This window comes from Arachis ipaensis, chromosome B04, assembly GCF_000816755.2.
Source record: "Arachis ipaensis cultivar K30076 chromosome B04, Araip1.1, whole genome shotgun sequence".
NCBI classification, from domain to species: domain Eukaryota; kingdom Viridiplantae; phylum Streptophyta; class Magnoliopsida; order Fabales; family Fabaceae; genus Arachis; species Arachis ipaensis.
In genome coordinates this window covers 14,644,993-14,660,633 of record NC_029788.2, presented here as the reverse complement: position 1 = coordinate 14,660,633, position 15,641 = coordinate 14,644,993, and the positions used below count along the sequence as shown (strand labels likewise).

The following is a 15,641-nucleotide window of genomic DNA, read 5'->3' as shown; positions in this document are numbered from 1 at the left end:
TTAATGGGAAAAAAAACTTGACCAAGGAAAAAAGAGTACAGTCTCCCCCTCTTGCCGACATCATTTAATGTCTCGAAATCGGCGCATCCCAATCTCATGTACCAATCTTTCAAAGGAGGATTTTGGGAGTGACTTTGTAAATAAATCTGACAGATTGTCACTTGAGCGAATCTGTTGGACATCAATTGTCTCTTGATTTTGAAGATCATGAGTGAAGAAGAATTTGGGAGAAATATGCTTTGTTCTATCACCTTTGATGTATCCACCCTTAAGTTGAGCAATGCATGCTGTATTATCTTCAAACAGGACAGTTGGAGCTATCTTATGATTAATCAGTCTACATGATGACAGAATATATTGAATCAGACTCCTCAGCCAAAAACACTCGCGACTAGCTTCATGAATCGCCAGTATTTCAGTATGATTAGAGGAAGTTGCTGCTATCGTCTGTTTCGTGGACCTCTATGATATAGCTCTACCACTATATGTGAACAGGTATCCTGTTTGAGATCTCCCTTTATGTAAATCAGACAAGTATCCGGCATCTGCATAGCCAACTAGTTGTGACTTGGATCCATAGGGATAAAATAATCCCATATCAACCGTTCCATGAAGATATCGAAAGATTTGCTTGATTCCACTCCAATATCTTCTGGTTGGAGAGGAACTATACCTTGCTAGTAAATTCACAGCAAATAATATATCAGGTCTTGTATTATTAGCAAGATACATTAGCGCTCCAATGGCACTAAGATATGGTACTTCAGGACCAAGGATATCTTCATTCTCTTCTTTAGGACGAAATTGATCCTTTTTCACATCCAAAGATCTTACGATCATTGGGGTACTCAAGGGATGTGACTTATCTATATAAAATCTCTTCAAGATCTTTTCTGTGTATGTTGTTTGATGAATAAAGATCCTATTTTTTATATGCTCGATCTGCAGGTCGAGACAAAATTTAGTCCTTCCAAGATCTTTCATCTCAAACTCTTCTTTTAGAGTTTTTATTATTGTTGGAATCTCTTCAGGAGTCCCAATGATATTTAAATCATCAACGTACACAGCAATAATAATGAATCCAAATGTAGTTTTCTTTATGAAAACACATGGACATATATCATCATTCTTGAATCCATTTTTGGCCAGATACTCAGTAAGACGATTATACCATATTCGTCCAGATTGCTTCAGACAATATAAAGATCTTTACAATTTGACTGAGTATAACCCTTGCAAATATTCATTGGATGGTTTAGATATCTTTAGTCCTTCAGGGACTTTCATATAGATATCCCGATCTAATGAGCCGTATAAGTAGGCTGTTACCACATCTATTAAATGCATATGCAATTTATGAGATGCAGATAAACTGACCAAATAACACAATGTTATCGCATCCACTACAGGGGAATACGTTTCTTCATAATCTATACCTGGCCTCTGAGAAAAACCTTGTGCTACAAGTCGATCTTTGTAGCGTACAACTTCATTTTTCTCATTTCGTTTTCTCACAAATACCCATCGGTATCCAACAGGTTTTACATCTTCTGGTGTACGGACTACAAGTCCAAATACTTCACGTTTTGCAAGTGAGTCTAACTCAGCCTTCATGGCTTCTTCCCATTTTGGCCAATCATTCCTTTGTCGACATTATTCGACTGATCTTGGCTCAAGATCCTTACTTTCATGCATGATATTTAATGCCACATTATATGCAAATATTTCATGGACAATTGTCTTATTTCGGTCCCATTTCTTTCCTGTAAAGACATAATTTATCGAGATCTCATCATTTTCACAATTTTCAGGTACCTGAACGTCTTCTGGCGTTAAAACTATATCAGAATTTTGGACAACTGTAGGTGTCTCTACTATGTCTTTTTCAAAAGGAATAATATTTACCTCTTTTCTCTTTCGAGGATTTTTGTCTTTGGAACCGACAGGCCTGCCACGCTTCTGACGTGAATTTGCTTCGGTGGCAATTTGTCCAACTGGGACATCAATCTGAATTGGGGCATTTTCCACCGGTATATATGACTTGGTTATCCTCTTTGTATCGGAAAATGCATCAGGCAATTCATTTGCTATTCTTTGCAAATGTATAATCTTTTGAACTTCTAGTTCACATTGCCCTGATCGAGGATCTAAATGCATCAACGATGATGCATTCCAATTAAGTTCCTTTTCAGGAAGCTTATTCTCTCCCCCTAATGTTGGAAATTTTGATTCATCAAAATGACAATCCACAAACCGGGCTTTAAATACATCTCCAGTTTGTATCTCAAGATACCGTACTATAGAGGGAGAATCATATCCAACATATATCCCCAATTTTCTTTGGAGTCACATTTTGGTGCGATTAGGTGGTGTAATGGGAACATATATCGCACACCCAAATATTCTTAAATGGAAAACATTTGGCTGCTGGCCAAAATCTAGTTGCATAGGAGAGAACTGATGGTAACTCGTTGGCCTCAAACGAATATGTGCAGCGGCATGTAAAATAGCATGCTCCCAAACCGAGGTTGGGAGATTTGTTCTCATAAGCAAGGGTCTAGCAATTAATTGGAGGCGTTTAATAAGTGATTCTGCTAACCCATTTTGTGTGTGAACATAAGCTACTGGATGTTCAACACTTATTCCATTAGCCATACAATAAGCATCAAAAGCTTGGGAAGTAAATTCACCAGTATTATCAAGACGAATTGTTTTGATTGGATTTTCTGGAAACTGTGCTTTTAATCGAATAATTTGAGCCAGTAATCTCGCAAACGCCAGGTTGCGAGAAGATAATAAGCACACATGTGACCATCTCGAAGATGCGTCTATTAGTACCATAAAATATCTAAAAGATCCACATGGTGGATGAATAGGTCCACATATATCACCTTGAATCCTTTCCAGGAATTTAGGAGACTCGAATCCAATCTTTACTGGTGATGACCTTAAAATTAACTTTCCCTGAGAACATGCAGCACAACAAAATTCACTAGTTTTAAGAATCTTCTGGTTCTTTAGTGAATGTCCATGAGAATTTTCAATAATTCTCCTCATCATGGTTGTTCCCGGATGACCCAATCGGTCGTGCCAAATTATGAATTCATTTGGGCTAGTAAACTTCTGGTTTACAGTGGCATGTGATTCAATTGCACTAATCTTGGTATAATACAACCCAGATGAAAGTGAGGGCAACTTTTCTAATATAACCTTTTTATTTGAATCATGAGTTGTGATACATAAGTACTCATGATTTTCCTCATTCATAATCTCAATATGATATCCATTTCGGCGAATATCTTTAAAACTCAACAAGTTTTTTCGAGACTTGGTCGACAACAGTGCATTATTTATTATAAATTTTGTTCCTTCAGGAAACAAAATTATAGCTCTTCCTGAGCCTTCTATCACATTGCCTGAGTCAATAATAGTATTAACACATTCTTCTTTTGGCACCAGATGGGTAAAATATATATCACTTTTGAGAATAGTGTACGAACTTGCACTATCCGCAAGGCATACATCTTCATTACATATCTTTGCCATTCTCTTCAAAGACAAATAATAATAAAATGAGTAGTATGCACATTTAACTTAAATACTTGATCGGAATTATTTTTCTAAGAAACACTGTTCAAAATAATGTCATATACTAAAATTTTATTTTAAAATTTGACACATTTAATAATTTCAAAATTCATGAACATTAATATTTCATTATTTATATACATCACATTTGAAACTTAAATACATAGAAAATAAAACATAACAATAAGCTCTTTACATTATTTATTTACATAGATACTTAACAATCTCACATATTAAACTATTCCATCATTGATCAAATGACCAATATTTCCTTCAGGGTCCTCAAAGAAATCAGATACATCATAATGAGTGGTGGAATTTTCAGCATCATTTGAAACAAAATTTGTTTCCTTTCCTTTGTCATTCTTTTTCAAAGATGCCTGGTAAAAATCAACTAGGTGCCTTGGGGTACGACAGGTACGTGACCAATGGCCCTTTCCACCACAACGGAAACACTTATCCTCTGTTGATTTATTCTGCCTGATATTTCTTTCTTTATCCCACTTCTGGTGAGATCCTCTCTTTTGAATATAATTCTTTTTCTTTCCATAAATTTTCTTATTATTAAAAGCTTGCCATTTACCTCTTCTGGGGTAATTTGCCGCATTTACTTCAGGAAATGGGGCGGCGCCAGTTGGGCGCGCTTCATGATTTTTTAAAGGCAACTCATTGTTGCGTTTAGCAACAAGAAGGCAAGAAATTAACTCAGAATATTTTTTAAACCCTTTCTCTCGATACTGCTGCTGCAGGAGCACATTCGAGGCATGGAAGATTGAGAAAGTTTTCTCCAACATATCATGGTCAGTTATCTTTTCCCCACATAATTTCATCCGTGAGGTGATTCGAAACATTGCAGAATTATATTCATTTATAGATTTAAAATCTTGTAGACGCAAGTGCGTCCATTCATATCGAGCTTGAGGAAGTATCACCGTTTTCTGATGATTATACCTTTCTTCAAGGTCTTTCCAAAGATCTGCAGGATCTTTTAATGTGAGATATTCATTTTTCAATCCTTCATCAAGATGACGACGAAGAAAAATCATGGCTTTGACTTTATCCTTCTGGGGATGCATTATTTTCAGCCTTAATGGTATCTCTAAGATCCATTGAATCAAGATGGATTTCAGTATCTAATATCCATGATAAATAATTATTTCCAGATATATTAAGAGCATTGAATTCAAGATGAGAGAGCTTCGACATAATGAAAATTTGTTACCTGAGTCTTCCTAAAAATTTTGATCAGAGTCTCGTGCTGATAACGTGTTGTAAAATAAATAAATAAAGAAGAGAAATAAATATAATATAGAAATATAAATATGCTCGTATCTATCCATGATTATTTCCAGATATATTAAGAGCATTGAATTCAAGATGAGAGAGCTTCGACATAATGAAAATTTGTTACCTGAGTCTTCCTAAAAATTTTGATCAGAGTCTCGTGCTGATAACGTGTTGTAAAATAAATAATAAATAAATGCATTCATTAATTCTTCTTTTAGAATGTGAGTACTCCATGAGAATGGACATCCACGTCCCATTCTTATCACAACAAAAATAATATTTTAAGTTTTAAGTAATCAAAATGGTAATACTCACAATTCACAAATAATAAAAATTATAGAGATGTGATTAAAGCGGTACTTTATGGCTTTATCAACTTATTTGTTTTTTCCTCCAATTTCACAGTTGATAGTCTGATCAACGCTCTAGAGAAATATAACCATCAGATAACAGGGTGCATAATGCACCATTTATCCCAAAGAGCATCTTAGACACTGCCACCAAAGAGTTCACTCATCAATTCCACTCAACTCAACTCATGGTATCAGGGGAGAGTAGAGGGATCAAGGCATTCAAGCTTTCAAACACGCATGGAATCTGTTCTTGTTTTCTCATTTTGGTCCCTATTTAGCAACCGATCCACTCAACATATATAAATTGCAATCCGAGTCACTTTTTTAGCAGCTTCTCTTTATTCCTACTTCAGTTTTTTGCAGTTTCCTTCTTCTTTCTTTAGTCTTTTACCCATTTGCATCACACATTAACGTTCTATCTCCTTCGATTACTCTCTTCTTCTAGAAGCTTCTGCGGAACCCTAGCGCACACTCTCTCTTTCTGAATCTGAATCTGAATCTTTGAAGCTCCTCTCCAATGGCGTTCTGGTGGTCCTTGCTCGTTCTCGCACTCGCTTTCGCCATCGGCAAGTTCCTCCTCTGGCTCATTCCTCCTAAGGTTCCTTCCATCGATGTTGACGCTTCCGATGGTACACTTTCTTCTCTTTCTCTCTTTCTCAATCTGTCGCACGTGAATTGTTTTTGTGATGGTGAAAATGTGCCGTGAATTTTGGAAATGGCAGTTTTAGACGATGGAAACCAAGCTCAGGAGAACAGCTTCATATATGTGAGTGATGTTTCTGCTGTCTTCTCATTGGATCGCTTGTGATGTTGCATTTTCTGTTCAGTTTTGCGAATTGTTGCATAGTGAGTTAGGACATATTAGGAGCTTATTTATTTTGTTAACTTGTTTTTGCATTATGTCACGATCGTTGCGATTTTCTCTATCTATTTGAAAATTCAATGTTGGTTTCATTGTAATGTGGCTTCGGAATTCGGATTGATGCGTTTTAAGAAATGAATTTTACTGTGTACTGTCCTAGAACATCCTCCAAATATACTTAATAAAGAAAATATTAAATGAAGAAACAAATGTACTTAATATCTTGTGAACATTAAAATGAAGTAGTTACACATTCTTCTAAGTCCTACAGATACTCCTAATAATCATCCTAATAATGTGAAGGTATTAAATGTAAAAGTAACTGTCATCAATATTTTATAATTTGTAAATATTAAAGCATTCAAGACTTTGAATATCTAATAATTATGCGGATTATATGGAGAATGTGTTAGGACTTGGGAGGATTTATTAATTTCCTTGAAAGTGCCCAATCATTCCTTTATTTAGCCTACTGGGAAGATTATTATGAGATTTAATATTTCTGTTAGGAATTCACTTCTTGTAAGTGAGGCACATTGAATGTAATGACTTGGAGTTTGTTTGTTAAATGTGCTATCTATATGTGAAAAAGGAAGCAAATGGCTGATCTGGTTTTGTTGATGGCTTTTTCCTCTTCAGGTACCTCCAAGGGGAGCGGCACAGCAATCTGGCACTAAAGTTCAGTGCTATGAGCCTGCTACCATGAAGTATTTGGGATATGTTCCTGCTTTGACCGCAGATGAGGTCAGTGAGCCCATTCTTCTCACGGGACATGGTTATGAATTATGATGCATAGTTCTAGTATCTATTTCCCTAAGTGCTAATAATAGTTTAAGATGCACTGCATATGTGAATACTTTTTTGCTAGTTAATGTTTATGAAAGTTTGATAAAAAGGGAAACTTAGAAATTTAACTGCTGAAGTAAAATAGCTAGGAAAATAAACACAAGTCAGAAACTTATGAGTACATCATTGTTGAGAAACGTGTCACATCAGAAATATGCCATTTGCAATGAAGAAAAGTTGTCAATAGCTTCTAGTTAAACCTGTGTCCTTAATTTTCATTTGGCATTCTTTTAAGATGGTAGTCCCATTTACTGATGTTGTGCCCTTTTGGCTCTAAATAAGTATTGTTTTCTTGCATATGAATGTGTAATTAGCTGCACCTAATTTTAGGAATTAACAGTCATCATGGTACTCTAATTGATCTGTCTATATTCTATGATCCAGAAACATTAAGGACAGCAATAAGATGCCCCAAAGGATAATATTGATGCACAGATGTATATAAAATAAGAGAGGGATATATATATGAAATGAGAAAGAGAAATATTGCTCAGTAAAATAAGAGAGAGAATTGATTTGTGATTTATTACTTGCTTGTTTTTTTGGAGGCAAAGACCTCTATTTATACATGTATGAGAGGGATCAATTTCAACATTCATTAATTATTATTTCTTCTTTTAGAATGTGAGTACTCCATGAGAATGGACATCCACGTCCCATTCTTATCACAACAAAAATAATATTTTAAGTGTCTTTAAATCAAAATGGTAATACTCACAATTCACAAATAATAAAAATTATAGAGATGTGATTAAAGCGGTACTTTATGGCTTTATCAACTTATTTGTTTTTTCCTCCAATTTCACAGTTGATAGTCTGATCAACGCTCTAGAGAAATATAACCATCAGATAACAGGGTGCATAATGCACCATTTATCCCAAAGAGCATCTTAGACACTGCCACCAAAGAGTTCACTCATCAATTCCACTCAACTCAACTCATGGTATCAGGGGAGAGTAGAGGGATCAAGGCATTCAAGCTTTCAAACACGCATGGAATCTGTTCTTGTTTTCTCATTTTGGTCCCTATTTAGCAACCGATCCACTCAACATATATAAATTGCAATCCGAGTCACTTTTTTAGCAGCTTCTCTTTATTCCTACTTCAGTTTTTTGCAGTTTCCTTCTTCTTTCTTTAGTCTTTTACCCATTTGCATCACACATTAACGTTCTATCTCCTTCGATTACTCTCTTCTTCTAGAAGCTTCTGCGGAACCCTAGCGCACACTCTCTCTTTCTGAATCTGAATCTGAATCTTTGAAGCTCCTCTCCAATGGCGTTCTGGTGGTCCTTGCTCGTTCTCGCACTCGCTTTCGCCATCGGCAAGTTCCTCCTCTGGCTCATTCCTCCTAAGGTTCCTTCCATCGATGTTGACGCTTCCGATGGTACACTTTCTTCTCTTTCTCTCTTTCTCAATCTGTCGCACGTGAATTGTTTTTGTGATGGTGAAAATGTGCCGTGAATTTTGGAAATGGCAGTTTTAGACGATGGAAACCAAGCTCAGGAGAACAGCTTCATATATGTGAGTGATGTTTCTGCTGTCTTCTCATTGGATCGCTTGTGATGTTGCATTTTCTGTTCAGTTTTGCGAATTGTTGCATAGTGAGTTAGGACATATTAGGAGCTTATTTATTTTGTTAACTTGTTTTTGCATTATGTCACGATCGTTGCGATTTTCTCTATCTATTTGAAAATTCAATGTTGGTTTCATTGTAATGTGGCTTCGGAATTCGGATTGATGCGTTTTAAGAAATGAATTTTACTGTGTACTGTCCTAGAACATCCTCCAAATATACTTAATAAAGAAAATATTAAATGAAGAAACAAATGTACTTAATATCTTGTGAACATTAAAATGAAGTAGTTACACATTCTTCTAAGTCCTACAGATACTCCTAATAATCATCCTAATAATGTGAAGGTATTAAATGTAAAAGTAACTGTCATCAATATTTTATAATTTGTAAATATTAAAGCATTCAAGACTTTGAATATCTAATAATTATGCGGATTATATGGAGAATGTGTTAGGACTTGGGAGGATTTATTAATTTCCTTGAAAGTGCCCAATCATTCCTTTATTTAGCCTACTGGGAAGATTATTATGAGATTTAATATTTCTGTTAGGAATTCACTTCTTGTAAGTGAGGCACATTGAATGTAATGACTTGGAGTTTGTTTGTTAAATGTGCTATCTATATGTGAAAAAGGAAGCAAATGGCTGATCTGGTTTTGTTGATGGCTTTTTCCTCTTCAGGTACCTCCAAGGGGAGCGGCACAGCAATCTGGCACTAAAGTTCAGTGCTATGAGCCTGCTACCATGAAGTATTTGGGATATGTTCCTGCTTTGACCGCAGATGAGGTCAGTGAGCCCATTCTTCTCACGGGACATGGTTATGAATTATGATGCATAGTTCTAGTATCTATTTCCCTAAGTGCTAATAATAGTTTAAGATGCACTGCATATGTGAATACTTTTTTGCTAGTTAATGTTTATGAAAGTTTGATAAAAAGGGAAACTTAGAAATTTAACTGCTGAAGTAAAATAGCTAGGAAAATAAACACAAGTCAGAAACTTATGAGTACATCATTGTTGAGAAACGTGTCACATCAGAAATATGCCATTTGCAATGAAGAAAAGTTGTCAATAGCTTCTAGTTAAACCTGTGTCCTTAATTTTCATTTGGCATTCTTTTAAGATGGTAGTCCCATTTACTGATGTTGTGCCCTTTTGGCTCTAAATAAGTATTGTTTTCTTGCATATGAATGTGTAATTAGCTGCACCTAATTTTAGGAATTAACAGTCATCATGGTACTCTAATTGATCTGTCTATATTCTATGATCCAGAAACATTAAGGACAGCAATAAGATGCCCCAAAGGATAATATTGATGCACAGAGCAAGTTATTGCAAAGTATTCAGAAATTATTGGATGATAGTTTGACAAGATTCATAAGTAAAAGCATTGCAGGAATTAACTCAAAATACTTTGCATGCATGGATAGGTCAGGGAGCAAGTGGAAAAAGTGCGGAAAGCCCAAAAAATGTGGGCAAAGACCAGCTTCAAGCAAAGACGCCAATTCTTGCGTATACTTTTGAAGTATATAATAAAACATCAAGCGCTTATATGCGAGTAGGTGCACTTCTCCGTGGTCATGAAAGGAAAATTTAGGTGTCACTAAATTTGTTACCAAATTATGGAACCATGCAAACTTCCTTTGTTTTTAGTTATCATATTGTTGCATTCCTTAGGTAATTATTCTTATTCCATAATAATGTGTTCTGATATATTATCATTGATGTGCTTTTATTAGAATATCTTCGCGTGATACTGGAAAGACAATGGTGGATGCCTCTTTGGGAGAAATAATGACAACATGTGAGAAGATCCATTGGCTACTGTCAGAGGGTGAGAAGTGGCTGAAACCTGAATACCGGTACCTGGCTCAATCCCATCCCCTCATTCCTTTTCTGTTCTAGTTGATAGTATATGTACTATGTAGCCTATTTGTTCATATTCATTACCACAAAACAGTTCATATACTTCTTTATCTCAAATTCCAGTATTTGATTGACCACTCTTTTATTCATTTATCGTTGATTAACAACTTACAGATCCAGTGGAAGATCAATGCTTCATAAGAGTGCTAGAGTAGAATTTCACCCCCTTGGTGTTATTGGTGCCATTGTGTCATGGAACTATCCGTTCCACAATATTTTCAACCCTATGTTGGCAGCACTTTTTTCTGGAAATGGCATTGTGATTAAGGTATATAATGACAAAATATCTACTGTGCCAATCACCAGTTTGTTAATCCCATGATTTTACAAAGTCTTTTGCAGAATAACACGGTTGGCTGTTATGCTGCTGGGGATTAAATCATATTCTGTAACCTTTCAAGTTGGAATACCCACTCTTACTAGCTACTATAAAATTTATGCTTATGCTTTTCAGTTTGACACTAACCTATATCATTCTGATTGCAGATATCAGAAAACGCAAGTTGGTCTGGGTGCTTTTACTTCCGAATCATCCAGTCAGCACTTGCTGCCATAGGTGCTCCAGAGGACCTTGTTGAGGTGATAACAGGGTAGAGTCTTATTTTGTACCCTGCTTCTTACCTTTTTTTTTCTAAGTCATGTTTGCAGTTGCAGCTTTAACTGGACCTTTTTACCAGATTTGGTGAAACAGGAGAAGCATTGGTGTCTTCTGCTGATAAAGTCATTTTTGTTGGATCACCTGGTGTTGGCAAGATGGTATGATTGCTTTGGCCAATCGACTTGGCTCATCCCATCCTCTCATTTGTGAATTATTTTTTCCAATTATTTCATTTATGATATGTTGTGCAAATCAGATACTTAATGAAGAAATTCTAAAGAGTACTAGGTCAATATTTACTCAGTTCTATCAAAAAGAAAGAAGAAAAGGAGAGGGAAGAGTCTCACAAATGGAATAAGATGGCAGATCACTTTTCGTGTATTAAGATTTCTGTGCATTCTGCTAATATGCTGCTTCCTGTTATGCAGATAATGAGAGGTGCTTCCGAGACACTTATACCTGTTACACTTGAGCTTGGTGGAAAAGATGCATTTATTGTTTGTGAAGATGTAGATGTGGACCATGTAGGAATACTATCCATATTTTCTGGTTTCCAAATGCCTTGGGTGTTATTGTTGACCACTTGGTTGGCAAATGTTAATTTTACAAGTTAATGAAGTATACATTCATGAGTGCCATAGTTTTAACAGACTTTGATCTGCCAAACATAGGTTGCTCAAATTGCTGTCAGGGCTGTTCTTCAGTCAAGTGGGCAGAACTGTGCTGGAGCTGAACGTTTTTATGTCCACAGGAGCATATATTCATCTTTTGTCAGTAAAGTTACCCAAATTATAAAATCTGTTACAGCTGTAAGTGTTTTGTTAAAACATTCTCATGCAACTCTCTTCTAATGTTAACATGGGCTTCTTAATCACTTGTGGTTGCACTTAAAACTGTTGCAGTGTTTCTGCAATCTATCAGCTTACTTTTACTTTTATTCTAGTTTTTTGTGATATCCTGTGGAGCATCCATACAGTTCATGATATGTTGCTGTGTCCTCCCATTTTGTTGAATTCAATAATTTTTCCCTGAAATTATATGCATCAAGAACTGGCTTTATAGTCTGTTCTGTGTCCTGAGAACAAACACATATATACATTGTTATTAGCTTCCCACTGCTCAAATATAGCAAATTGATAGAATTTTCTCAATTTACAGTTGAAAAGTTTATTTCTTGGTGTTGCTAATTTTCTTCAATAAATAAAAAAATATAAAAAAAAAGGGGATCTGGGATTGATTTAGAGGGGAACAAGGTCCCCTGAGCTATTTTGTATTTTATCCCAGTTTTTTAAGCCTCACACAGTTAATGATTACTTGCAGGGTCCACCACTGGCTGGAAGGTATGACATGGGAGCTCTATGCATGCATGAGCATTCTGAAAAACTTGAAGGCCTTGTCCATGATGCTATAGATAAAGGTGCTGAAATTGTTGCAAGAGGAAGTTTCGGGCCTATTGGTGGAGATGCAGTTGATCAGTATTACCCCCCAACTGTGATTGTTAATGTGAATCACTCCATGAGATTGATGCAAGAAGAGGTAGCAGAACTAGCTATTGTCTCTTCTCCATGACATTACGCTCTTTTTTAGTTTTTTTCCCCCCATTTTTTTCATATTTGTTGTCTATAAATGCTTACTGATGGTCCATACTTCCATATCTATGTAAAATATTAACCAACAAAAAAATATGAAATGTTGCATCTTGACTAAAAGCATTGAAGATTTTAAATTTACATTATTGTGTTTCATGTCATTTACTTATTTGAGATTCTTATGTTTTAAGCTTGAGCAACTGCTAACTAAGTTCATCTTTGTACTTCAACTACATATAGGCATTTGGACCAATCATGCCAATAATGAAATTCAGCTCTGATGAAGAGGTTGTCAAGCTTGCAAATGACTCAAGATATGGGCTTGGCTGTGCTGTTTTCTCAGGCAATCAGAGCCATGCCAGAGAGATAGCTTCGCAGATACATTGTGGCTTTGCTGCTGTTAATGATTTTGCAGCAACATATATGTGTCAGGTAACTTTTCTGGGAATCTGCATCTTTGTGCAAAGGAAGCCTACTTCTCTTTGTAATGATATGATGTATGCATTGTCGATCACATATATTCACATCCATCCAACTGCTACAGAGAGCCTACCACAATATAATATAATATAATATGATTTATGCAATTGAATAATAGCTTTCTGATTAGAAAGTTGGACAGAAGTTTTAAAATGGTGGACTCTACCAATTAGGTGATGGAACCAGCCTCTGATTTATTCTTCAGAACAGGAAGGACAAGAAAACACAACTCTTTACTGTTTCTAATTTACTTTAATATCTACTTTGCTATATCACATCTTATTGCCAAGCAGAAATAAATATAAATGTTACAACAGTTGTTTCTTTATTCAGCTTTCTATATTATGCAGTTCTTTTTGGCAAAAGGTTGTTTCTTTATTCAGCTTTCTATATTATGCAGTTCTTTTTGGCAAAATCTGCCAGAATATAATTCCTATCTCAATCTCAGTTACCTCTCTTAAATTTCTACCGAAGTAATGATGCATTCTGATTTTTCAGTCCCTCCCATTTGGGGGTGTCAAACACAGTGGATTTGGACGATTTGGTGGTGCAGAGGGTTTGCGAGCATGCTGCCTTGTAAAAGCTGTTGTTGAAGATAGATGGTGGCCATACATAAAAACCGTGATACCTAAGCCTATTCAGGTCAGCCTGGGAAACCTTTGATAATACACTTACATGTTATCACACTTTGCTACATAAATACATAATGACATGCGCTTCTTCTTTGCCTTAGTATCCTGTAGCAGAAAATGCCTTCGAATTTCAGGAGTCACTAGTTGAAGCACTATATGGTCTCAGCATATGGGACCGTTTGAAAGCATTGGTAAGCGTTTTAAAAGTACTTACTGAGCAGAATTCTACCAACAGCAGTAAGTTGAAATGACTAATCATACCTTGGCATCTAACACACCAAATTGTTGATATCACCATATTCAAATGATTGGTGCTTTCGGTGTGTCAGTTTTCTCCAACTGCAGTATTTGGTAGCTCCTTTTATTGATGATCCTGGGATAGTTCCTGATGAATGCACGAATTTCTTATATCAATATTCTATTTTGTCGATGACAAGGAAGTTGATAACTCGTTGACAGTTAGGGCTATAGTTATGTATCCGCCAACGATTATGGTAGAAAACTTGTCCACAGCCGCAACCTGATACATCTTTACGTTCATACTGGTTGGCTGGTTGCATTCTTCATCTTCATATTGAATGAAGAATTCAACACAAATATCATTGCATTTCACTTTCGTAATCAAAAACAGGTTTTCTCACTTGTTTCGACTACCCTCTGAAGAGCTTGTAATATTTGTTTTCATACCGGTATAAGCGTGTTTTCTTTCCACTATCTAAAATCACAAAAAAGAGGAGCGAGGAGAATTTTAGATATAGATGATACTGATTATCAACAAGATCAATCTCTTACGCACATGCAACGATTTCAGATTTTCAACACTAGAAACTATAAAATAATCTCGTAGGATCGTTCTGGGTGAAGCACTTTCTTGAATTCCTGATGTATGTCGTACGGGAATATGAACGACCTATTTAAAAGTAAATGATTTAGGTGTAATAGGCGTAGTAGCTGTTATTTACTCGAATAAATTGATGCATGATTTCTTGCAGTGCTCAATGTATTAGCAGTATGGCAACATGTACCCTACCTACGTGTATCCAACCCGATTCGCAGCGGGTAGGGTACTCATGCGGGTCGGGTCGGGTGCGGGTTGAGTTTCAATCCTATCCGACCAACTCGCACTTTATATATGTATATGTTATATACTTATATAAAAATATGTTTCAAGTGGATGTTGAACTAAAGATCTCTCACTAAATGCAAAAGATTTTTAGCCACTAAAAGAAGATCATTAATTAATAATTTAATATTTTTTTAACATAAAAGTCAGTTTTATTTTAAATGATCATCAAGTTATATAATAATGTTGCATCTTTGTTGTAATCTGCGGGTAAGATCAGGTATTTGCGGGTTATGAATGAGTAGGGTTAGGGTTGAGATATTTTTAACCCGCGAGTAATGTAGGGTTGAGTTTATATAAAAATATCAATCTACGGCTCTAAATCCTACTTTATCCTACCCATTGCCATCCCTAGCAGTATGCTTTAATGAATCAAATGATAAGTGGTTACTCAGACTTGACAGTAGTATTACTGGCAAAAAGTGAATTAAAAACCTTATGTTGAATGCAGCAAGAGATTGAAAAAATTCCTAAAACAGAACAACTAGTAGCACAGCATCACTATGACTCTTGTTTAATTAAGACTATTTTGGTAATTTTGAGAACTTGCTAGGAAGTTCCCTTTAGGAAAACTTTAAAGTGTACCGGTATACTATACTGGTATTTCAGTGATTTTTAACTATTGATCTTAATTATAAAAAAATATATAATTAAGATCAACGGTTAAAATTTACTGAAATACCGGTATACTTGAAAGCTTTCCTATAGTTTATAGATGCAATGAGAAGGTTGAAATGTATAGATAGACTCTAGAAGCAGAGATAAAATTGTTCAAAATTTG

At 35.6% G+C, this 15,641-nt stretch overlaps 1 protein-coding gene across 4 annotated transcripts; it reads left to right on the top strand.

Moving 5' to 3' along the window:
- Positions 5,346-14,390, top strand: LOC107638985 (aldehyde dehydrogenase 22A1). 4 transcript variants are annotated; one of them, XM_016342388.2, is made up of 14 exons: positions 5,346-5,857; positions 5,951-5,994; positions 6,730-6,834; positions 9,943-10,070; positions 10,252-10,374; positions 10,553-10,706; positions 10,925-11,028; positions 11,116-11,194; positions 11,465-11,560; positions 11,708-11,845; positions 12,357-12,572; positions 12,866-13,057; positions 13,604-13,747; positions 13,839-14,390. In XM_016342388.2, exons 1-14 carry the CDS (start codon positions 5,746-5,748, stop codon positions 13,986-13,988), a joined length of 1,785 nt encoding a protein of 594 aa, XP_016197874.1. In that variant the 5' UTR covers positions 5,346-5,745; the 3' UTR covers positions 13,989-14,390. The 4 variants fall into 4 exon arrangements, with proteins under 4 accessions (XP_016197874.1, XP_020976515.1, XP_016197873.1 ...); XM_016342387.2 differs by lacking the exons at positions 5,346-5,857; positions 5,951-5,994; positions 6,730-6,834 and adding exons at positions 7,810-8,321; positions 8,415-8,458; positions 9,194-9,298; XM_021120856.1 differs by lacking the exons at positions 5,346-5,857; positions 5,951-5,994 and adding an exon at positions 9,785-9,851 and having other exon boundaries at positions 6,799-6,834.